General features: G+C 39.9%; 1 protein-coding gene across 8 annotated transcripts in view; it reads right to left on the minus strand.

Annotated features, from left to right (window-relative positions):
- The window catches only part of PLXNB2 (plexin B2), a 258,670-nt gene that overhangs the window by 18,628 nt on the left and 215,216 nt on the right, over positions 1 to 24,826 (minus strand). For all 8 annotated transcript variants that reach the window (XM_086747090.1, XM_086747126.1, XM_086747101.1 and 5 more), the window contains 11 exons: positions 14,979 to 15,115; positions 14,167 to 14,334; positions 12,441 to 12,549; positions 10,471 to 10,698; positions 9,814 to 9,990; positions 9,212 to 9,351; positions 8,054 to 8,154; positions 5,299 to 5,528; positions 4,116 to 4,297; positions 3,274 to 3,340; positions 3,020 to 3,166 (listed from right to left, as the gene is read on the minus strand). In XM_086747090.1, the coding sequence (XP_086603216.1) occupies positions 3,020 to 3,166; positions 3,274 to 3,340; positions 4,116 to 4,297; positions 5,299 to 5,528; positions 8,054 to 8,154; positions 9,212 to 9,351; positions 9,814 to 9,990; positions 10,471 to 10,698; positions 12,441 to 12,549; positions 14,167 to 14,334; positions 14,979 to 15,115 (1,686 nt within the window). The remainder of the gene's footprint in view (positions 1 to 3,019; positions 3,167 to 3,273; positions 3,341 to 4,115; positions 4,298 to 5,298; positions 5,529 to 8,053; positions 8,155 to 9,211; positions 9,352 to 9,813; positions 9,991 to 10,470; positions 10,699 to 12,440; positions 12,550 to 14,166; positions 14,335 to 14,978; positions 15,116 to 24,826) is intronic.

A 24,826-nucleotide genomic window follows, 5' to 3' on the forward strand; every position in this document is an offset into this window, starting at 1 on the left:
TTAGGAAAGGGGGACACACAAAGCAGCTGGACCACTAACTAGTAATGTGCTTCTCATACAGCTTGATAACCTGGAACAGAGAAAAGCACAAGTACTGCAGTGCCCAAACTTAACGAGTTCCCAACAATCATTTGAGCTGCACTTTGCTGAACTCCGAGAATATTGTGTCCTTTTGCCTTCCTTTATACTGTCTTCATGGCTGTGGCTTTACTTCTCAAGTCGAGCGCACTAGGTCTGTACATATGGCAATTTAACATGGCTCAACTGATGAGCAGTGACTTGTTCAGCTCCCGTAACTTTACCTCCTGTGATCAGCTGTTCATTAGATATAAAAAAATACATATATATGTGCACATCTACCCACACATATGTATATATAAAAGCCGCTTATATCATCTTTAGTGTTTGAAGACTTCATTTACTGCTTACTGTTGTCACAATAACTCTAATAGTTTGAGGAAATATACCCAAGTAGTCTACGTTAGTTCTAAAATATTACTGTTTTCTGTTAGTATTGACATATTTTTTATTAATGTTAAAGAGAATTTCTCAAAAGCCTATAATTTGCTAAATCTAGAGTGATTTTTTTTAAAGTAGCTTTGCTATGTAAGTGTCAGTTTTAGTACAGACAAAAGTAAATGAGAAAATGATGGCCAGGAAACCTCCTAGAAGAAAAAAAAAACCAAACAATCAAAACCAAATAGATGTTATGAAAAGCCTCTTTCTTTCACTAGCTGAATCAGTAGAACAGCTCAGAGCCCTCATAGATCTTTTGCCACTCAGGTAGCTTTGGAGGCCAGGCACATCCGAAGCACCGCAGCTCTCAGATATGTAGGTCCTGCCAACCATAATGCCTGAATTTATAATCTCAAACCTCAGAAATAAACTTGCATGGCTGGTATTTCTAAACAGTGAAGAAAAGCTACGCCATACGGCAGTCAAATTAAACATGATTGCACTGTCCCTTGACAGAACTCTCAAAGTAATCATGAGATTTCACCTTCCTTTTCCTATTAGCCTTATGGTAATTAGACATGATTCTGCTGCTGGTTCAGTATGCAGCATGTCAGTGTAACCAGTGATGCAAAACAGATTCATCTTTTAAGCAAGAACAATTAGAGAGCAGACAACTGCTCTATACCGTACTTTCCCACCGTGTCTCACTTTCAGGCAGAAGTGAACTAATTAACTCATGCTTTAACCTACCTTAATGCACAAATGCTCCCTAACTGTTCACAGTTACCACAACAATGTCATCATCATGGCAAAGATCCCAATAATTTATAGCAATAGTAGCCCCCTTCATAATCTTTCATCATTCATATATATACACATATATCTCATCATCTTCCAAGCATGCCCACACATAAAATCTTTGTTTGATGGAAAATCTGTACATCTGGACCAAATATTGCTATGGAATAATGTTATAATGTTTAAGATCTAGCTAGCATGCTTGTTGTGCCCACACCTGATTGCATGCACAAATTTTCTGCTTTCACACTGCATTCATTTAGCTTAATTGCAGGCATTGGCTTTTTTTTTTTTGTGAAAAGAAACAGACTGAATAAAGAATTATTGCCATTAAGTCTTACACAATGTACAGTGCAAGTAAATTTTGTTCTCCATACACAAGAGAATATACAACCAGCATTGCCAGTCAGTGTGGTTTCCGTGGGCAGTACTTTCAGCTCAGATATGAAGATAACAACTCAACTAATCCCCAAAATATCAACTGAACTTAAAATATTTCTTCTTGCCCAGTACATCCTTTTCCTCCAGGCAGTCTAGGTCACAGTCTAGTGACTCTGTGAGTGAAAGTCCTAAAGCAGTCTCCTTACATCAGCCCTCCCATCAGCATCCCTTCAGAATACATAAAATGGTTGGTTTTGTTTTTGTTGTTGTTTTTTTTTTTTTTCCCCACCAGGACTTAATAAAGCTTTTCATTAAGTCTCTCTTTCCACACTGCAGATATGTCACTGCATCTTTCTCAGCTGGAGACAACCACAAATGGCTCCTAACATGTCAATAAAAGAGAAATCAGAGGGAAAAAAAAAATCCTGTGTTGGTCTTTGAAGGACAGCCTGTGCATCTTTGATATTCATTACACTGTATCTGTAAGAAAACCAGCAAGACTGTCAGAAAGAGTAAAATTACAGTTTATGCGCCCTGAACAGCTAAAGAGTGGGCTGCTTCAGTTGTGTGAATCTGTGTGCTGGAGCCTGCTTGAAAAAGTGGGGGAAATTTGTGGCAGTGAAGAGAATTAAGTAAAAGAAGAATTTGTAATAGAAGAGAACTGGACCATTGCACTGGTTATCAGATTCAGAGGATGGTGGAGCTCAGATGGGGAATATCTGGGGCAGGGATGTCCACTTCACCCGACTTGAAGCATCTAACACAGGTCTCCAGAACTGTGTGTACAGGCAGCTTCCCCTCATCACTGTAGGGAACTATTTCCTTAGGTGGAAATAAAACCCTTTCAGTGCCAGCTGGGCTGCCCATGTTCAGGTGAATTTGACTCACAAGGAACAAGTGCAAAAATAGGTTCATTTGGAGATTGCACAGCCACATCACGGGACTGTAGAGTTGCTCATCCCGGTATACTAATTAAATTATCTCTAAAACAACATTTGATGTGCTGACGAGTGGCAATCACAAGGAAGAAAGACAATCTGAAGTTCAAGTATAATGTTAGGGCAAGAATTCTGCAAAAATCACTTGCCAGTTAATTTAGACCACTGTTCAGACAGACTTTGAAAATTATTAAAGGGATTTACTGAAATGGATCCTACAGTAGCAGGACTTGGATTTAACACTTAGAAGATACTTTATAATTCTATTTTCCTGCTTGGAGATTTGTTTTGGTCAAGTCTCCAAGCCCATATCAACAGTCCTGTCCATTACCAGAATTTCTATGCAGATCACAGTAGTCCAGAAAAGTATGTACAGACTTGACACTACAGGACTTAATTTTAAATTTAAAAATTATTTTATAATATATGAATAATGCTTTGCTTACCAACTGTGTATACTCTACATCATCTCCCAGTAAGCCTGTGTCATTCAATGTATACTTGGCTTTCTTTAGTACAGCATCCACTGGGCCTTTTTCTACCTGGTGTTTGATAGCCTTGAATAATTTATAAAGAGGCTCCCCGGCATTGTCCTATTTAAAGGAAAGGAAATGAAATAAAGTAAAATCAAACAATATACTCAATGCAGCATTACTGATAAAAAAAAAAAAACCCACAGGCAACAGACTTCAATTCTTACCTTGAGGTACTGATACAAACAAATAGACATCCAGTTAGACAACATTCTCTCAACAACAGTTTCAGATCTGAAAAAAAAAACCAGCCCTGAGTATGGTAAGGGTACTTAATGGCAAAGTTTTATAGAAAAACATTGCTTGCTTGAAATATAGTATTTTTACATGCTTAACTGCATGTACTCTCCTAATGCAATGATTTCCCTACAGAGTCTTGAGAGCATGTACTTGCTTTAGAATAAGTGCTTTGTATTGCTCATCATTCCCTGGTACCTTCAGCTCGTTACTGAAAAGCACACATCCTTTATGCAAAATCTTAAATTGGGTCTATGCTGTAAGAGCTAAAAAATTAACCCGGTCGTGCAGTTACTGGGAAATAACCTACAGATTACAAAGCTACAACATACACAGAGCAAGGTCTTCTGTAATTTATTTGGGATAACAATAGGGTTAAAAACACTAGAGCAAGCCCTTGCTGAACGCACAATGCAAGCTGATTATGTGTGCTCATTATGAAGATGATGTGTGGTATAAATGCCAGATCATTTGGAATAAAATTAGATTAAAAAGTAAATGAAATGTTCAGTATTGTATTTTGAAGTGAAGTAAATGTTTCAGTAATCTCCATGCAGATTCTACAGTACAGCATTTGAATAAGGAAATCTCTTGCCAGCAGTCCTGCCTGTGCCCTCCACAGCTATTCCTGGTGAGCTTGTCTTCCTAATATGCTTGGACCAGGCTATTTCTGACTTTCGCGGACAGTTGCCATTTTAATACAGTCACATTGCAGAAGAAATCCATTTACAGAAAACCAGAGAACTACGGAAAACATGACAATCATTCAAACCTTCTTAGCATCAGCTTTGGGTTTTTGGCCACGACATACTGCTCCATCAGTTCTAAGAACAGCGTCCTCATGATGTCAGTATAGTATTCTAGTTTTCCATGCAAAGCAACTGTCAGTAAAGATGCAAAATACACTTTAGCTCGAGCAGAGAACTCCCTTTGGTTTTCCAGCGTGTGAATAAACTGAAACAGAAAACAAATGTAAAATTAAGTCAGATGACAGGTTTCTGAAGAACCTCAACACTTGTCTGCACTAAGAAGACAAGCAATATTATTTTAATATTAATCTCCTAAGCACAGAATGGAAAAGTTTTCAGAAGTTTGAAAAAACTACTTATAAGAAAATGTTGCCTACAATTTGGTTTTCGATACACACACTGAATACTGGACTAACCCAAGGAATGCTTATACATTTTAACTGAAGCCTTATCTAAAAAGGATGCTTTAATTAAATGAAAAAAAGATGTTCTGTGACAATTTTTTAAAAGAGAAAATCAGCTCCTCTCTCCCCCAGATTCCCAGCCCTTTCACATTAAATTACAAAGACACTAATCTAAGTACACCTGGGAATGTGCTCTCATCTGCCATAAACTGTAATGCTACCATTAACTGCCTCAGCACTGGAGCCTCATTTGAAAAAGGAGAAAAAGTTAGAAGCCTAAATCTATATTTAGGTGTCTGACAATCAGTCTCGGTTTTTGAGAGTGAGCAATTAGAAGTCTCTGCAGAGCTGCTGTGAGCTCTCATCAGTCTTGATGAATAGGCCACTTGAGGAGCCTCTGCCTCTCTGGGACAGAGATCCAGCAGCTGGCTGCCTGCAGATGACTCCCATGATGAACCAGGATGGAATCAGCATTCTCCCATCACGTTTCACAGAAGGCTAAAACAAACTTGTAACAGCCGTTTTTATGCCAGATTGGGTAATATCTGTTTTCCTACAGCCACTGCAATGTTGACTAATTCCATACTACGTGACCTGGCACAGAAATATGATCTTGCTTCTCTGCCCCACCGGGAAGCTCTGGCTGTGACGCCATATATCTGCAGTGGCTACTGTGGAAACAGAACTGTAGGAAAATCACTTATTTTTAATAATTTTTGCTCAGTTGTGCTTGCAAACCTACTGCCTTGCATACACAGGTATGCCTAGCTAAGAGACAAAGCAGATCTAATTCAGTACTCACATTAATGAGAAATGATTTGCTATTGAGGAGGTTGGAGAACTGAGTCAAAGCCTGCTCCACAGTCTGCCTCCTGGCCTCGGGAATATCCAGCTTCCCTGTAATCATCACGTCTTTCTCTCCATCTTTGGAGGGCAAGAAGAAGACTCTGTCCGTGTAGGTTTTGTAGTCCAGTACCGGAATTCCAGCTTCATTGATATCATTTGTCTGATCCTCCATCTCTATCATTAGATCTAGAATATGCAATAGATTTTAAAGGTTCATTTAAAAAAATCCTACAGCTCTTTTAGGCAACACGATCTCTTTGGGTGCCTTGTAAGGGAGAAAAAGCAACTTAACACCAAAAACTATTTCATCTCACATTTTCTCTTGCTATTTATATTCATTCTGTTAACTGCGACCACAGCTAATCCTATGGTGACATGAGGATAACTGCCTGCAGCACAGATGGTTTCCCTGTTGCTGCCTATCTGAAAAAGGGCCCTAATGGATATCGGAGTGAATTCATACATACGAATGTAGGATTGTAGCATGGAGCCAAAAAAAGACACAGCAATATTGTTTTCTTGGATTTTTTTTTTTCAGTGCACATTCTATTCCCTCTGAGTCTAGTTAGTAATAAAAGTTCTTTTAAAAGACACATAGCAATCAAGGAAAGAAATGTTTAAAGTGTAAGGCATGCTACTTTAAGCAGAAGGAAAGGGATGGTAGGAAGAAATGAGGTTAAATGGTTCATTGAAATTTATGGAAACATTTCTGTGGGACTCAAAAGCTGGGAAGTTCTTAAAAGGGACAACAATTAGGGGATCATCCTTTGGAGAAGCTCTTCTAGCTGAAGGCTTTCCAATTACCCAATATTGCTGATTGACTGGAATACCATGTTAATTAATACAGTGACCTATTGTCTTAGCAATTTTATTGCTCTTATTAATTAATTTACCTCTTGGTTTTATAGCATTCAGCAAATCTGAGGCAGAAAGCATCTTACGGTTCCCAGCTTTTTGGTATTTGTACTTCCTCCCTGACGTCCCTTTCCTTGGCTATCTTTGGTCCCATGTATTCTGGACTATCTGCACTTCGTGCTGTTGACATTACATTTTCACAGGACATATTCAGAACGTGTTTGGACTTCAATGTTTCATTTTACTGTCAGCCAAGGTGGATGCAATTTAGAAACCAGATTACTCCTTGGATATGCACTTTTACATCACTCTTGGAGCAGAGTGCAACCCAACACGCAGCAGGAGTCTGCAGCCCCCAACTAGGAGGGTCAGCAAAAGAAATGTCTCCTTTCAGAAATGGGTATGAAGTTCCATGGGAGAGGTGGTGAGAGGGAGGGTTGTTAACCTTGATTGATTCTGTCACAGTTCAAATTACAGTTTGATATGAAGCTCACTTGGGAATAGTTCTTGATTCAAACATTTGCTTCTGGTTTGTATCCAGAACCTGAAAGGGGCTGGTTTTCCACAGAAAGCGAGCTGGTACAAGAAAATAACACCTTGTCCCTAAAATGACGAAAAACCCCCAGGACTGGGAGAGGCTTCCAGCACAGCTGAAATCTTTGAGATACCCTGAGCTTCTTAAATTAATTTCAAACTCTAACCTGAAATTGCTGTTTAATTCAATCCTGCTTTTAACCACTGTCAATATGAAATAATCTATTTCTCTTTAGAAATAAAATGCGGGTTTTTTTTTTTTGGTAGAGATTACTTCAACATGACCCAACAGCAAGCATAATTCAGACAATGAGGTGACATTTGATGCTAATCATTTAAGCCAATATTTGCAATGTTTGCACTCAGATGCCTAATTTAAGCATTGCAATGAGTAGTTCAACGTGTAGAAATGCTGAGCCTTCACACCTCCCGCTGCCTTCCCTGGGATGATGCCTCTACCTTTACACAGAACAATTAGCTAGCTCCTCAAATCAAGCTTAGGGTTTTCCCACGATAAACAGAGCGAAAAGCTATTTCTTTCCTGCGAGCTTGCCAAATTATCCCTTTGTATGCTGATTGCTGCAAATAAATTTTGCAGCTTTGAAAACAGTTTTTAATATGAATACTTGGCACATAGAGCCATTGTGCTAAATACTAAGTGCACAGTTAGTCACCATAAAACATTCTTTCCTCTGTATTAATGGCTGTAAGTAATCCCAATCTCAACTGATTTCTATTTCCCAGTTGCTAACTCTGTGCTTCCTTTAGACCTTCCAATACCTAATGGGGCCTACAGGAAAGATGGGGAAAAACTCTTCAGTAGGGCCTGTGGTAATAAATAAATAAACGAGGGGTAATGGTTTCAAGATAGAGGGAGGTAGATTAGATATTAAGAAAAAAAATATTTAAAATGAGGGTGGTAGAACACTGAAACAGGTTGCCCAGAGAAGATGCCCCATCCCTGGAAACATTCAAGGCCAGGTTGGATGAGGCTCTGAGCAACCTGATCTGGTTGGAGATGGCCCTGCTCCTTGCAGGGGGGTTGGACTAGATGACCTTTAAAGGTCCCTTCCACCCCTAAAGATTCTATGATTCTAAAACTGTCCATTTCCTTTAATAACCTCAGCTCCTTATTCTATTGTATTTATGGCTTTCATATATAATAACAAAATATCTGTTGAATGTCAATTACAATAATTAAGACTACTAAGGTCTACTAATTATTTGTTCCCAGAAGACAGTTTTAACAAGCTAGCACCATTGCTCCAGCCCATCTTCTGATTGCTCAAGAGGACCCAGAGGAGTGCAAATAGCTGTCATACCTGTGAATTCCTTCTTGCACCGGTCCCTGACACTCTCCTCCAGGCCTTCAAGTTGTGATTTAATTTTTTCATACTCTCGTTCCGCTTGTTGGCTCTTGCGTCTTTAGGGAATAGAGGTAAGATTTTTAAAAAGTTACAAACTCCAGAAGTAAATAATTTGCAACTGCTCAGAATGGGAAGACAAAGGACTAGAGGACATTTTCCTGGTTTTTATTTCTTTTTAAACATTGGGAGCAGAAAGAGAATAGAGGAGAAGAACAGCAAAAGTGGACCAAGTCTTCATTCCGTATAAATCAAGCTGGCACCATCACGGGCCTGCTGCTTCAAAGTACACTTGGGCCAGTGATTTAAAATCCAATAAGCAATACCTACAAATGCTTTCTATCACATCCTAAGTACAGAAACTCAATTTGTATGTACTGAACAAAGATTGCTTTGCAGCATGTCCTGCACTGGCTCTGAGCCACCCAGGAGCATGTCTGGGACTGAACTTAGAAGGCTGCAGGAGGTCCATGAGAACACCCGTGCTGTACAGCACATACTTCAGCATTGCTTTGGTTATACTGATAAGCACCATAAGAATGAAATCCACCCTGTCCTGAGGGACAGTATGAGGACCTCATTACTAACCTTAAAATTTGGCTAAGTAGGTCTTCAGTGAAATACAGCCATTGTTCTGGCCCTTTGTGAAGCATGAATTCCACCATTAATCATGACATTTGTGTGTGGATAACATCTCAGCTGGAAAGGCCAAAACGACCCCTTAGCCAAATCCATCCAGCTCAGACCTACAGTACTGACTGAGGCAGCATAAATGCTGACGGATAAGTATACGGAATAAGTTATCTCCTTCACAAGAGGCACTTTAGCTGCCATTTCAAGAATGTATGTGTGCAACTCAGTCTGCAAATGTGCGCTTGGCAAGCCTGGGACCAATTGTTGTGCTTATGTATAAAGGCCGGACTGGGCTGACTGACACCAAGGAATTTGGCATGCGTGAGAGGAATAAATTGGTGCTCATACAAATTTCCAGCTGTAACTGCCTTTCTTAACTCTGCAGCTCATAAAAAACATGAAGGCAATTTCTGTAGCTGAAAACAATCAGGTAGTACCTTGAAAGCTTTAGGACAGCAAAACCATCTAATTAAAGGAACTTACCTGTAACAGATGATAGAAATGACGATGATTGCTATCATAGGAATAAGTACCAGTGGCAAAATAAGATTCAGTGGGATGTCACTCACACGTGTATCATATTCTACCCTTCCGAGGATCCATTCCCGGAGTCCAAATTTCACCTAATTAGATAAGCACAGACATTTGTCTCAAAAAGTGCAAATGAACAGTGGTTCACTTCTTAGTTGTGCTCTAAATTCTCAGCAATGCTCACTAAGTGAATTTCTAACTCAAACTGCCAAACAAAGGAAATATTTCTGAATATTTTATACTGAATTTAGGTTACTAGCACTTTATCCCATTAAGTAATTTTATTTTGCTTAGCAGAGGAAGAAAAATCCCCAGCCTGTCTAGCTACAATTTTACATTCCTATGTAATGAAGGTAGAAGGCATTTGGCAGCTTGGGACCACTCTTTACATGTGTCGTCTTCTAGACAGCAAGCATAAGCTGAAGGAAGAAAGAACTGCAAGGAGTTTCTTCATGGTACTACTACAACTTTGGAGATCAAATTGCTTCAATTAGGAAGGACTGTATCAGTGTCACCTACACATGATAGTAAATTCTATTGAAAAGGTGACCTACAATGAATTCAGGAAGGTTATTGATGGTATCTCTCTTCTGCCGTTTCTTTGGTTGAGGCTGTACTTCTGGTGGCTCACAGTATAAATCCGTTTCAGTCAGTGTTTTTATGTTGCAAGGCTCGTCACCCACAAAAGCCTGGGCCTCGTCTATCGTCATGGCTTTGTTCAGGTTACTGCCCTAGACAGAAAATAAAAGGCTGAGCCATCATTGCAAAGTCTTGAGAGACAAGAAGTCCTGAGTTGCAACTTTTCATTTGGATGATTTCTAGCAGCAGGTGTGATTTCCACTGCAGTATACAGAAGAGCAGAGTGGCTGGGAATTATGCAATTTCTCTCCTTTCCTTTCTGGCGCAAGAAGCAATGTCCCCTCCAGTCCTTGGGAGCTTTATGGCAGAGGGCATTTCCAAATGCCAGGCTCAACAGGTGGGGGCATCCCCGGGAAACCCCAAGTTGGTCTAAAAATATAACAACTATCTCTGAGAAGGGGAGGGAGGAGGAAAGGGAAGATGACAACGTTCATCACCTAGAAGAAGTAAGGGACTCTAGAAAGCATTTTGGGTATGGTACCAGACAGTTTTTAAGGGTTCGTTAAAGGAAGGAAAATTCCATACACACTTCAAGGATGAAATAAGCAACCACCATCTCTTGACAAGTTTACCTTTGCATTAATAAGTTTGTTGACTTGTTTTTTGATGCCATCTGTGAAGTTTTCAAAGGTTGGGTCTGCAACATAGGCAAAGGAGTGGCTCTCATTTTTTACAACCAAATGATAATGATCCATTAGAATAATAGTGGTAATGTTATAGTTCTCTGGGTCTTCCAGTATTGGCGGGGAAGAAAAAACCACCGTGGTTTCATTGAGTCTTGTAACAAGCTTTCCATCAAACTGTAAGAAACAAGAAAAGAATAACATGCACATTTTAGAGTTTGACTCGTTCCTGTACACAACTGTTGATAACTTTAGACTGTAGAAATAAAACCACTGGATTTATAAGCTCTCAATATAGCAGAAATAACAGTATGAGGTATTTTCCGAAAAGAAAATGAAACAAATTAGTTGATGGGAATAAATTGTTGATTCATTATGCTCTAGCAGCTGCCTGCAGAAAAAGCTTAAGTTCCAGATCAGTTTCCACTACCTCCAGATCCTGCTCTTCTGGACCACACTGGGCTGATACAATTAAATTGCTCTAAGATTAAGAAATTAACATGGCAGTTTTAATCCAGATCATCTTCTGTACCATTAAGTACCTCAGGTAAATTCTTTTCTACTGACACGGTGAAATACCTTGCTGAAATTCAATACAATTACTAAGTGAAATTTCTAAGTAAAATGTACCAATTGTCAATCAACTACTCAAGGTAACAACCTAGTTAACCTGTCCTCCACCTCCAATTACACCGATGTTTTTATCCAAGAAACTCCTTCAGTCCTTCAGTAACATCAGCCACAGCCAACAACACTAATAGGAACCCTCAGTATTTCTTCTATCACCACCTCAGTTTCTCACTTTGAGAAATGCAACTTGATAGCTTCTCCCCTACATTTCTGATATTGTCATGTAAGTGGAAGCAAAAGAAAATATTAGAAAAGTCTCTAGTCTTAACCAGGAATGTGTGCTGTATGTAATGCCGACTTAAGCTAACTTGCTGAGAAGATGCTGAGCATAAACAAGGAGAGGGGTAAGAAACATTGACAAACACTGTCAAGAATGCTAAACAGACTTTAAGATTGTCCTGGGAGTTAAGATTATCAAGATAATTACAAATTGTAGTTTATGGCCTAAGAAACGTAGGCAGTTCTCCTCTTAAAATTCTTTACGGACAGGGTTCTGATGGACCCAAATTCAGCTGGCTTTGGCATACTCTAAAAGTTGAACCATGCATATAATACAAAACATGCACATTACCAGTTCTATATGGATCACAAGAATGTCTTTAATTGAAGAGGCAGCCTTAGAAAACATCTTAGAATGTTCTTACTGGAGACCACTTTTAAGTCCTCAATCATTGTATTAAATGGTGATCTTTATTAGAAGAGTGGGAAATTGAGACTATTGGTAACCTCAGCTCTTCTTAACATGAGATGCAAGAAGGGTTCATTGTTTTTTTTTAATGTTATTTTTTCACAGCTTTTTGTGAACATGCTATAGGTGGAGTATGCATGAAGCAAGAAAGAAAAGAAGATGTGGTTCATTGAAGTGTGAGAAAAAAGGTACTGACTGTGCAAAACTGAGTACTCAGCATTATCTGGATTTGGGTCCTGTTTCAGGCAAATCTCTAAAGCTTGCAGGAGGAGAAGAAAGAGAAAGATAAAGAACAAATAAACATTTTCAAATTCTGAAATGCATTCACTTCACCACTTGAAGCTTAATTCTTCTATACTTATTCATATTGAACAAAAATAATTTTAAAGCAGAAGATTGCAAGGTACAAGTGAATGCAAGTCAAGATGGTAGAAGTAGACTCTTCTTCCACGGAAACCCTGAACAGATCCAGAAATCTGTTCAAACATTATTGCACTTCAATCCCAGTGAAGTCCAGTGGGCAAACTTAAACACATTTTTTGAGAAGATTATATGTTACGCATCCAGTGTGATGCCTTTGAGGGGAAAGAAAGAAAATTACCCTTTTGAGATTCATTTTCCCTGCTTCTGGACGCTCTGCATATACCACCAGCGAGAAACTCTGGATGAGCTCAAAACCGGTTCCAGTTACTGTAATATTTCTCCCTCCACTGAAAGGCAGAATTAAAAAAGAAGTGAAGTCATTAGCAAACTACCACAGCTACAGACTGCTTTATCCTGCACTGCTATTTATGTTTTTCCACTGAAAACAGCTACGTACTACCTAAGTGACAATTAGATATCCTATACAAGGGACTTCTCTTAAAACTATCGATGGTCATAGTGTTTAAAAGCAGAAATGTCAACTTCAAACTTGTTTTAGAACAGCAGAATAAAAAAAAAGGACAAATTGCTTTGCCAGTATTTGTGGCTTTTCGTCGATGCCTATTCTTGTGTGCTTTACTTTGCCAATGTTTTTGTTAAAATCACTCTACTTACTACATACATAGAGACAAAGGTGAGAGCATATATTCCACAGGTCTGTGGGGATCTGGCTTCTCTATTTCCTTTTATTTGCAACGCATTGTTTAGAAAATAATGCATTAGCATAAGAAGAAGAATGCGTGCAAGCTGCCAGCGGGAATTAACGTCATCAAAGTAACATGAATTTAGAGGGATAGCAATCCTCAAGGCAATTCATTAAAGTAAGCTTCAGTTTATATAGAGGAAAAAAATAAGACTTGAAAATCCTCTAGGGTAAATCACTATTGATCTACCAAAAACACCCTCAAGGACCCAAACCCACCCAAACCAAAAATCAAAAGCAAATATTAAAAACAAATCCTATTTTACATAAGTGACTGCTCAATATTCAAGGAGGCAGGTAACAATTTCTCCAAGAGAACTCAAAGCCAATTTTATTTTTAGCATCCTATATGTAAGGTCACGATGTTACACTTCTTTTTACTGAAAGAAAGTGGAAACATCATGATCTCCCTCTGCTAACTGTACCCCAATAAGCATAAAGACCACAATATTAGGGAACAGCAGAGACCAACGTAAATCAAGGTCACAAGTTTGTCCCTGTATCGGTCATAGAATGACTCTCAAAACCAGAGGTATGCTACAAGGACTTTTATACGGACAATTTGCCATTTTGCTACAAATAGAAGAGTGGCATACATTTCCTTGGTTTCACAATTAGTACTAGCTGAGCTTTTTTTCCAGAAGTAACAGATGGGGTGTCAGTGAGTACCACCACAGGAGAAAGCATACCTTTTGAAAGCCTTATTGAACCCTGATCTAGATTTCCTAAAAAGATACTTTTTTTTTTCCTCACAGGACAAACAGATGACAAGCCATCATGATCCTCTGTTTCCAGCTTACTTATTAAAGGCTGAACAGAAGAACTGTTGGAAACCTTTTCATTAGAAGCCTTTTATATAGGTCATCCTTATAGGATAAGGACTTGTAAGATCATGTTGTCTGACATCATGCTGAAATGCTTCAAATTTATTTCTTTGAGACATCTTCATTTAAAAGAAGCTCAATACCTTTTCTGGTTTCAAGATTTAGCTTTGAAGTGGGGGTTAAAGTTTGGAGGTAAACAGAATACTTTAAAATACCAGCTGCGGTTAAGAAAGTTCACAAACTCCGCGTATCTAAATATGTGCATGGATGAAGTATGCAAGTTTTTATTTCAAACAGTTATATACATAAAAGGTTTATTATAAATTACACATATTTAAACCCAATTGTAAATGAAGTTATGACAAACATTTCATTACCTATTGAAGCTATTTACTGGCAGGAACTTAGTGACAGTAGGATTCTCACTGTATGAAAACCGCCCTGGTACCCTAATTGTTGTGTCCCCATAGTCCATTGTGATGCCAACACTTTCAACCTTGCTATTAGGTCCTGTAATGCAAACGATCTCGTCTCCAAATTCAGTGCTAGATTGGAAAAGAAAAAGAAGAGGAAATATCTTCAGTTACTAACACTACGGTGATTTGTATTCTTTATTGTAGTACCCAAGAAGCAACAAAAAAAAGGGCTCTATTTTTTTTTAGGCACTGAGAAGTTATGAAAGGAGACAACACTTTCTTCACATCACTTAGGGTCTTTAAAAAAGATACAGGATATGAAAAGGAATAGTGTACAAACACAAGAACAACACAATGTCCGCACACTTCATGTCATTCCTGTTTTTAGGAGAAGAGAAGGGCGGCAATTAATAAAAGGAAAAAGAAGCTATAAGAACATGCCAAGGGGCAGCACTAGAAGATTAAGGTTTTATATGGAACCACTGAGAAGAAGCTGAGTGAAAGCATGGATGGACTTGAAGCAGCCAGTCAAGCAGAAAAAAACTGCAAAATTCTTTGGATATCTGAATTCTCCCACTTTGGTGTTTTTACAGCTGCTTCTTCCAGCTGGAGCCTCTGAGAGAGTTTCTGTCTGAACGTTATGTGCAGAGCTCCACTGCATGGGATAAGTCACGAGGAGATAGACAATGGATTTGTATAACTTCTAAAGGCCTGAAAAAATGAGTGCTTTGGTAGGCTACAGCTCTGTATCATTAGTTACTCAGCGTACGTACACATTGCAAGGCTGGCTACCGACTGAGACTTTAACATCCTTCTTGGAACCAGTGGCCAGGTTTGTACCACTGATGGTAAGTGTGGTTCCACCTGCCTGTGGACCGCTTTCAGGTCTTATTCCAGAAGGCTGAGGTTCCTGCAAAGAGATGGTCAAACTAATTAAGAAAATTAAAATAAAATTTACATCAGTATTAATTATCATGATAGCTAATAGAAGTTTAACATTACTATGTGAAAAATAATAAAATTAAAATAACAAAAGACAATTCTTCTAAAAGAAAACAAAATACTTCATTATTCATACTGAAGGAACAAGTAACAGATGATGTGAATGTACTTATGTTTTTTCCATACTGTATTTTATGAGGTTTTATATGAATTTAAATTCCATATTTACAAAATGTAGAGTTAACTGCCACTGAGTTTGCGAGAGCTTCCTGTTGAATTTCCTGTTTTCCTACTTATTTTAAGACTTCTCTCTTCTGTATGGCTGAGTCTGCCTCCACCTTTCCTTACTCTTTCCTATATTCAGGAGAGACAGAGCTTTCAAAACTGGTACTGAACAGAAAGAATATTAAGATTCCCTTTATCTACAAGGCTTTTAATTGCAGTAAAGTTTTTATCCTTTTCTTGAGCAACAAGCTTGCAAAGAAAGAAAAACCGAAAACAAACTTTTCTTTATGCACCTAGAACCTTGGAGAGGTTTTCTTAAGATCAATTGAAACAAGCAGACACAGTTCAAATGGTTATGAAATTTGTTGGAAATTTAAATTTCCCAAGTAAGTTCCCTCCTTTTGTTCTCAATTTCGTTTTTGTTTCTGTGATTGTTTTCCAGCAGCTACGACAAATACTGTAAATTAACAGAGAGAGCTTTTCATGAACAGTGTGATTTAATTACTTCATCGCTAAGTAGTCCCTGCCTCCAGTTGAGAAAAGCATCCTTATTCAGGACAACACTGAAGCTGCTGAACCAAGAGTATGACTGAAGCTATGCAAGCCCCATGTGATGGGTTACCAGCTGGCTCCGGGTGAGCGCTGCCTGCCGACTCTGTGGCCTGGCCATGCCCGCAGACGTGCTGCAGCCCCCGTGCCAGGGTGGTAGCTGTTGTGCACGTGAGCAGCGAGATGGTCCCATGTGGCCAGCTGCCATGGGTCCCACGCGGGGAGCTGCCACGGGTGCCACGCATACAGGATGCCAGGTCCAAGCGTGCGGCAGGGGCGTTGCTGCAAAGGATCCAGCATTTGTTAAAACATAGCAGACCCACAGCTTAGGGAGCCTGTGAGTAGGTAATGCCTCTTCTGATGTATAACTGTGCTTCTTCATCCATATTCAAACACAAACTTTCCTTAAATAAGTCAAATAAGCAATAAGCTTATTTCTCAATCTCATATATATTTGTAAATGACATATACTCTCCTCTGGCTGATAATAAAGTCCGGGCTTGGGGCTATTCCATAGGAAGCGTACATAAATAAAGCAAGAACAAAGAAGTTTGAAAACCTCCCTTGCTGATGAGGGTTTCCGTGATCACCATCACACTGCACTGGTCTCCCACTCTAAGGGGGAAAAGTCCTGCTGAGAAACAGAGAGCAGCAAGCCCACACCTTACCAGTCATGCAGCAAAAACCTTCCCCCCCTGTCATTTTGTTGAGGCACAGGCTGCCATCTCTGTGTCAGCTTACAGCTACAACACTGAGGGCCCACAAAAGGCGGGGAGGAGGGGGTCTGATGCACCGCAGTTCGGTTCAAAGCTCGGTTAGCCATTGACGGGTTTTTAACAAGCAATATGGGTCCGTAAAAATGCATCCAATTGACCTTGTAGTTACTTGGCAAATTTGTTTTATTGAAGCAGATACAGAAACACGGAGAACTCGTACTTGCTGTGCTTGTTTTATATTTTCATGTCTGAGCAACTTCCCTCCGAAGGAATGCATCATGGTTCAGCACACTTCACAAATCCACAATGACAACTGCAATTTGCTCTCAAGTCATTGAGCTTTAGGAATATGCTTTAACACTAATTGGGTGTCAATTGCTTTTCTTCCCTGAGAGAAATCTGTTTGTAAACCCTTCACTCCTCAAGATGAACGCTGCTGCAGCATATGACTGCTCTCACGCGCTAATCTTTGATTTCTTTTTAATTTACTACATCACAAGATTTTCTGTAGGAAAGTGACTCAAAGTCATTTTAAAGCATTTTGTAAGCAAAAAGGAGCCTTGATTCAATATACCAGAGTTGACTAAAACTTGCTCACTTAGGTCTACATAACCCTCTCTGTGCATACTCTAGATTTAACTGGTTGCTGATATAAGCTAAATTGAAATAAGTCACATCAGTGTAAATAAAGTTTGAGGGGGTCAGTTTTAAAAAATCACACTTGAAGTTCAAATTCTAGACATGTGCTTCACAGAAAGGCTCATTCCTGCTTTTTTTTTGTAACACAATTTTGTAACTTAATTTGTTGCACGGACAAATTCATTATCCCTGAACTTCAGAAAAAACTGTTTAAAGTTTTAACTTTTTCAATAAATACTACATCCACTGAAAGCCTAGTATCTAAGGTCAGACTTAGGAAGGAAAGGAATAAGAAACCATCTAAAGCCAAGCCTTTAAGCAGAAACTTAAGAAGGAAAAGAACAAGAAAAGGCTTCTGAAGCATCACGCACCACTGTTCTCTGAAACAGCACAAAAAATGAAAGGAAGCTTGCTAAGAACTTCTGCTAAACAGTCATATTCCTTTCTTTCTGCAAAAATGTGAAATAATTGTTCTGTTAAAGCTCTGCTGGGTTACCTGACAGGTAACTTTGGCAGGGCATTAGCTGGCTCTGTTGCTAACAACCAGTAAATACTGACTGAGCCAGGGACTTGAAGGAGAACCATCCAGCACCATTTTCTATGGGGGACCTTTTAGGGGTGGCCTACTTTTGCCTCCCCAGGAATAGGGATATATAGGTAACAAAATAGCAAAGTTACCTCTGAGTAACACAGCAGCAATGGGGAAGTGAAACAAGTACCTGTTTCGTTTTCCCCAGAAACTCTGTTTTCCTTAGCAAGAATCCAGCTCTGCCGGAAGTTAAAGCCCAGCTACGCCGGAAGGGAGAACGTGCCACCCACACCTCACCCCATCCACCGCACAGCCGCACCACGGACTCGGCACTTCTCAGCTTCACTTCAGGCTGAATGGAAAAGCAAGGCCAAGAACCTGGGAGTGAAGGCAGGTAGCAGCCAAGGAGGAGGTGGAATAGTTATGGTTTAACCCTTATTTTCTCTTTATTCACTGGTCTTGCAGCAATTCCTCAAAGGACTATTTTAAAACAGTTTAAGTAGTTTTGCAAATATCAAGAGCTCTCCAGAGACCAAATAATGTGGACATCTCGTAAAGATGATGTAATAAGGAGAAGCTGAACCCTGCTCTGCATGCAGAGGAATTCTTCAGCATGACTGCTAAGACAAAGCATCATATAGTAACTGTTTCTGTAAACTTGTCAGGAAAATGATTTGATTAATTTTAACTTGCTATTTTCTGTTTCACATTTCCCCCTTTTCCTTCCTCTTAAGGACCTTCCAGAAAAAAATAAGTTAAAATAAATTATCAAGAATTTAAACAATTTTAATAACCATTTTATTGCAAAACCAGTGTGCTATGAGCAAATTCTAGTGCTCTTCTAAAATATTCATGGATGGGTCAAAGAGCAAAGCTACATCGGCCCACCTGGCAGTCTTCTTAAGAGTACCAATAAGAAAAAAAAAAATTGGTTCATTCAAACGCTCAACTAGAAAGCATTTTTCAAAAATGCAATTAGGTGGATAGGATCAGCAGAGGAATGATATTTCGCTGCATGTCAAGATAATTTGAAAAAGTACCATCAGTGGTGGCACAAGCCTTCAACAAGAATGGTGTTACCTATGGAGAAGGTAGCCCCTTCCCACAACTGACATGGCACCCACCAGTGGGACAGAGAGGTTCAGACCCTTGGAAGCTCCCAGGTCTAGTTTATCTTACAAAGTCTAACAAAGCTGCACCTAACCCACAGCTCTACATTGCTTACCATAGCCCTGCATGAGATTCCTTCTCCTTGCAGAGGAAAAAGAGGGGCAAAGGGTAAATCCTTCACTGCAAACCTTGTTTGAGGGATAATAAAAATGCTGCTTTTACCAAGAGGCAATCCCCTTTAATATGGACTCAACCCCAAGCAATGCTGAATGCTCAAACATTACAAACAGCACTGATAAACCCAGGACCTCAAGTGCTGCAAGATCTGTGATGCCACTTTTTCAAAATCCCCTTATGGATTTTTTTCTCTCCTTGTTTCTGCCCTTTTCTCATTTCAGTCTTTGAATCAGAAGTATGCTGGCCGTCATAGTAAGTACTCTGCTTTCATTTTCAGCCCTCTGCACCTCGGGATCTTTCTTCGCTCAGAAGGTGCCCGGGGGAAGTCACACTTTCTATAACATCACAATGCAGCGCACCACTATAACATCACACCGCAGTGCTCAGTGCAATTACGATGTTAAGCAGAACACTCGATTATGTGTCCTATATGGAATTTGTAGCAGCCTTGCAATAATTCTTCTGGAAAACGTCAGCCCTTGTGAGGTCTTGGTAATACTTTATTTCTCATGGACATAGTAAAATTTAAACAACCCTGCAAACCCTAGTTTAACCCTCGTTTTATAATTCCTGAAAGTGTAGAAAATTATAATTCATATATTTCACTCTTTTTCTTATTTTGCTTGAAATGGAGGAATGTTCTTTCAAGTTTCAGTGCTCTACACTTTTCCTTTTGTCACTGGGCAAATATTGCTCATGTCTTCCATGTAGTGTAATGTTTGAGCATAAATATATTTTACAATAACAGGTTACCTCGTTAGGCAGGTAGCCTAGAATAGTTCGGTTCGAAGGGACCTACAATGATCATCTAGTCCAACTTGTCAACAGCTGTGTCTTGCTCCCTACTGTATGGTTTATCCTGAAAAAAATAATTTGATCTTGACAGGATTTCTTGCTTGTAGGTCAGAGCAGATTGTAGCTTGTCAGTCATGTGAAATATAAGCATTTTATGTATCTTGCATACAAACCTTCCTTAAATCCTACTTAGGTGTAATGATGTTGAGCTAGAGGTCTCAAAGTCCACCTGCAACCCAGCTTTCCCATGTTGTACCAGACTGCTGGGTTAGAACTCCTGAACGGATAAGCATTTTTCCCAGTACTTTGATAACTATTAGGCAGTTTTGCTGGAAGGACAATAATGCTATGAATAGGATACCTCTTCTGTTTTATGACTGTGGCCGGTGCCCATCCCATTGATACGGCCTACCTGAAAACAGTGGTTATTTGCTCAAATTTGAAGTAGCGAGACAATGACAATTTCTAAGTCCTTGTACATTGCTTATGATGTATAATGTTCAAATAGTGCTAGTTTGTTTGATAGCAAATTCATGGATTCTTTTTGTAATATCAGTCAATTCCCTTACATGGCATTTGCTTTCCTGTGTGCCATTGCCTTTCTTTGCACCAGGGACTAACTAACCTGAGCTTCACAAACTGTATTTTTTGGTTTTACCTCACAGTAATGTCATAGTCTTGCAAGAGTCTGTCCTCTGAAGCACTCTGTGCTTTGTCAGCATAGATGTACTGGAAAAAAATAAAGAAAAATACTGGCAAACCAGCTTGCACTGGCCCAGGTATGTATATGACTTCACATTCAGGCCATTTTCCGGTGTCCTGTTTTCTCCACTGCAGCCAGAAGTCTCTCCTTTCCTTGCTCTGTTTGTATCCCTTGCCTCTGATTTACAAATACGTTCACAAAATGTGATATACTTTTCATTGAAGTTTTATGATTTCTGCGTGCTAGAGGGTAAATTATCTCCATGTCTGTTCCACTTATAATCACATTTAGATGAGAACCTATTAGCAAAGTACATGACTGCTGCTCTTACACAGCTACTGCAGACCCTCTGAGCATTTGCATTTCAGCTCTTTCTTTCATTTTTCATCTTGTTTATTAATCTAGAATGAACTTTTTAATCTTTAATATTTTATTATTGCAGTTAGTCTTTTCACATAGTTAGGAAGATGATCTCTTATTTCTTCAGGTTTCTGATTACAATTTCAGTAAAAGATACCTTTTACAGGCTGAATATGCTTTCAGAGAGCTCCCAGCATTTTAGATCTCTATGGTTTGCTGGTATCAAATCAAAGCACAGCTTTTACCTGGCTAACAGCAGGGTTACTGCTATTCTTTTCTTCTTTATCCAGCTTCTTTGCAATTTTCTCATTAAAGATATGCAGGTGCAAAAGAGAGTCATTCCCCCAGCCTCTTTTTTGCTCACCTGACTTGCATTTGGGATGCGATCTGCCAGGCTGATTCATGTTCTTTTTCACTCTGTTTGTTTGCTTTGCAAGTTTCCTATTTTGCACTGTCACATCTAGCCAACTCCTGGTCCCTTGCACAGTATTCAAGAACATGAGGAGTGCACTCCTGGGGAGAATCACCTAGGTCCTGCATATCTTATTTTTCCATTTCTCTACTTTTCCACTCATTTGTCATCAAGCATATCCTCAACTTTTAAAATTCCTGGCCATGACTCTGTAAATAGGGATACTATCTACTATAACATGCACCTGTGATAGGCAGTTTCTAGCCCAAGAACTACACCATGGAGATAAAAGTGCTCACCAATTATCTTTCACTAATGCAGAAAATCAAAGAGCGAAACAACCAGCCACCAAGGAGGCTACTGGTGGATCAGAAGAGGGGCCAGAAATTCAGGAACAGTTGGAAGGCAACAAAGGTGGGGAGCCTAACAGAGATGCAAAGAAACCTTGGCATGAAGTCTAGCTTCAGACGGAGATGCTGAAGAAAATGCAACTGTGCCAGATCACAAGCAGAGAGACAGCTAGGGAGGGAAAAGTGGATGGTGGTAGAGTTTCGCCCCGTGATGTCGTGAGAGATGCCAGCTGCAGCACAAAGGGAAGCCAGCAACAGATGGATGTGTTCAAACAGACGTGATGGGTGGCAAAAGCCACCTAAGCTCTCTTCTGCCAGCTCCTGTAGGCAGTGACCTCCAGCTGGGGGTTTGCCTTTGATGCAAGTGCACATCTTCACAAGTAGGAATGGCCTCTTGTGCCAAGCAGAACACAGGGATACTGTGTCAAGAACCTGATGACAGTGCAGACACATGTGGATAAAATTTTCACAAATGTATGGAGCATATTATTGCTCTGCACTTATCTCATCTGTCCTTTCCTCCACAAGTAACCTTTCTCTTCCCTCATCCTGGTCCCAGCTGCAGTAAGTTCTGGCTCTCAAGCAAGTCTGTAAAACAACTGATTTGTTAGGAAAATTATTTGGCCCACACTGACAGCCAAATGATTCTGCCAACCCTCCATATAATGAGCACAAAAATCAAAGGCATTAAAGGCAGATCCCATGAAGTGCTGTAGACACCGGCCACCTTCTTGGAGGTCAAAATGTTATTTTATGGACTATAAAGGTAACCACAGGAGCTAAATTGCACTTCTGAACGGGGCACACAAGTTATTAGGAACCGCTCTTTTGCCCTCCACTTCCCTCCTTTCTCAGACTCAAGGGAGCCTGCTTCTTGTTTCTTCAGACAAGCCACCCACTCACAGGATATCCAACCAGAGAATTTCCATTGCGCACTCTTGGCAGCCTGGTGTTTGCCGCAGTGGCTGACCTGACCCACCAGCTTGCCTCGTCACGGCATCCACAATGCAAGCCAGGTTTCAGTTTCTGGGTTATTTCTGCAATAGCAGAGAAGTGAGCTGAATCCTGCCACTCTGGGGCTGCTTCGTCCAAACCACACACCACGTGAGCTGATCAAACGCTTCCCGTCAATCCAGGCTGAGCATTTACCTGGCAATGTACATGGTGTGCTGTCTGCTGTAGATGGGATGCTTATGCAAAGGGTTTGTATTTTAAACAACTAATTTCTTGGACTGCAGGCAGTATCTTTTTATTGTGAGGCAGACACCACATGATTTTTTTAAAAAGACCACAGAGCCTTGCTGACAGGTTTGATGGAGAAATGGAAGCATGCATGACTGGAAAGTCAGCATTATCATACAGACAGTGTTCACTGGCAGCTTTCAAGCAAAACCATGAGCACTGGATGGTGGGACATGTATTTAAATGCATAGCTCACATGACAGAGAATTAAGTTTAATAATATCCACATGAGGAAGGGCCAACTTCGCTAAAATTCTCAGCTACCTACGGATTTCTCCTGGCCCCTATGCACGCTGATCCACAAACAAGATGTGCTCCAGGGCACAAGAATAAAATAGCCACGATCAACTCTCTGGAAACAATTCCAGACTGCTGCGGATGTGTGGTTTATCAGCATCAATCATAATGGCAACCACCATGTAACACCCTCCCAAAAAACCCTCCACTCAGAACCCCCAACTGCAGTGCAAAATGAATGTGTTGAGGTAAAGACTCATGGAGAAAAATCAAGGAGTGAGCTAAAATGCTCCACAAGAGCCCTGTGGCACTAAAGGCACTGCAGTGGTGAGAGCTCTCAGAGCAATTTCTTCAAACATCAAGAAGGGAACCAGAGGATGGATGAAGGTAAGAAGAAACTGTCAAGTTGGGAGTAGATTAAGGTGGAAGAGTGCACCCTGTTAAATGTAACTGTGCTGCTCAGGTTCACATTCAAAATTCCAGCATGGTGAATAGCCACCTTCATGTTTGTTTTCAGATCAGACCCTAATTTATCCCCCTTTCTTTCTCTTTTTTTCTCTTTTTTTTTTCATCTCATCTTGTTTAGGTAAAGAGAATTCCTGATTTAAGTTATTATGTCCAAGCAAGTCCCTAAACCACCTTCAGCACCTCAGAAATGCATTACAATTTTGAAAGGTTCTACCACCAATTTCACCATCTTAGATTTATTTGAGCTTTCTGAAACAATATAGTCTTCTCAATCTACACAGGCTAAAACTCAGAGAATTGCTCTTGCAAACAGACACTGGAGATCCCAGAACTGGCTGCAAGCTCTTGATCTGGTGGCTCGGTTCTGCAGATAAGGTATTCTTACCTTATGTGGGATCAACAAATCTGGGCCATGTACCTAGGAAAAGCTTAACTCCTTCCTTTGATACTGCTTCTCACTGCCATAGTAACAAGCAAATTAGATAAAGTTAAAAATAAATTAAAATCAGCCATGCCACTGCTCCACCTGCTCAGAGACCAGCCGAGCTGTCAGTGCTCCAGATGTACCGCATAGCTGGATATTAAAATTCAGCGTCACTTCATTTCTATTTCACTAAACAGGAGACTGGTTATTGCTTGACCCTGCTTATACAGCAAAACAACAGAAATGACAGTGGAGGAAGAATGGGTTACCAGAATTTAATTTCACTGGAATGGCTGGACTTGACTAGCACTCAGGTTGAGTAGAGAAACTGTGATGGGTAGGGAGAAATAGAGCTTTCTTCCCCTGTTATACAGCAAAAATTGATGAGGTGTTTACTGCACAGCACAGACTCTTGTGAACTAGGACATTTTAGTTCAGAAATAATTTTAAATTGAAATCGTGGCTTCGCTTTTAACTGGATTTTTTACTCATTTAATGGAGGTCTCACGCATTCCTTGGCTCAGAAATGTGCTGTGCTGGCAGAACTGGGCAGAAGCACAAGTCTAAGCCCCAAGTTTTGCTCACTATTGATCCTTATCAATCGAGCTTTAAAAATCCATCTCACAATCGACGCTAGGTATCAACAAGAGCCAAACGCAACAGCACTTATCATAGAATCTTAGAACCATTTGGGTTGGAAGGAACCTTCAAAGATCATCTAGTCCATGTCCCCTGCCATGGGC

The sequence above is a fragment of the Chlamydotis macqueenii genome, chromosome 1, assembly GCF_036417535.1.
Source record: "Chlamydotis macqueenii isolate bChlMac1 chromosome 1, bChlMac1.mat, whole genome shotgun sequence".
NCBI lineage: Eukaryota > Metazoa > Chordata > Aves > Otidiformes > Otididae > Chlamydotis > Chlamydotis macqueenii.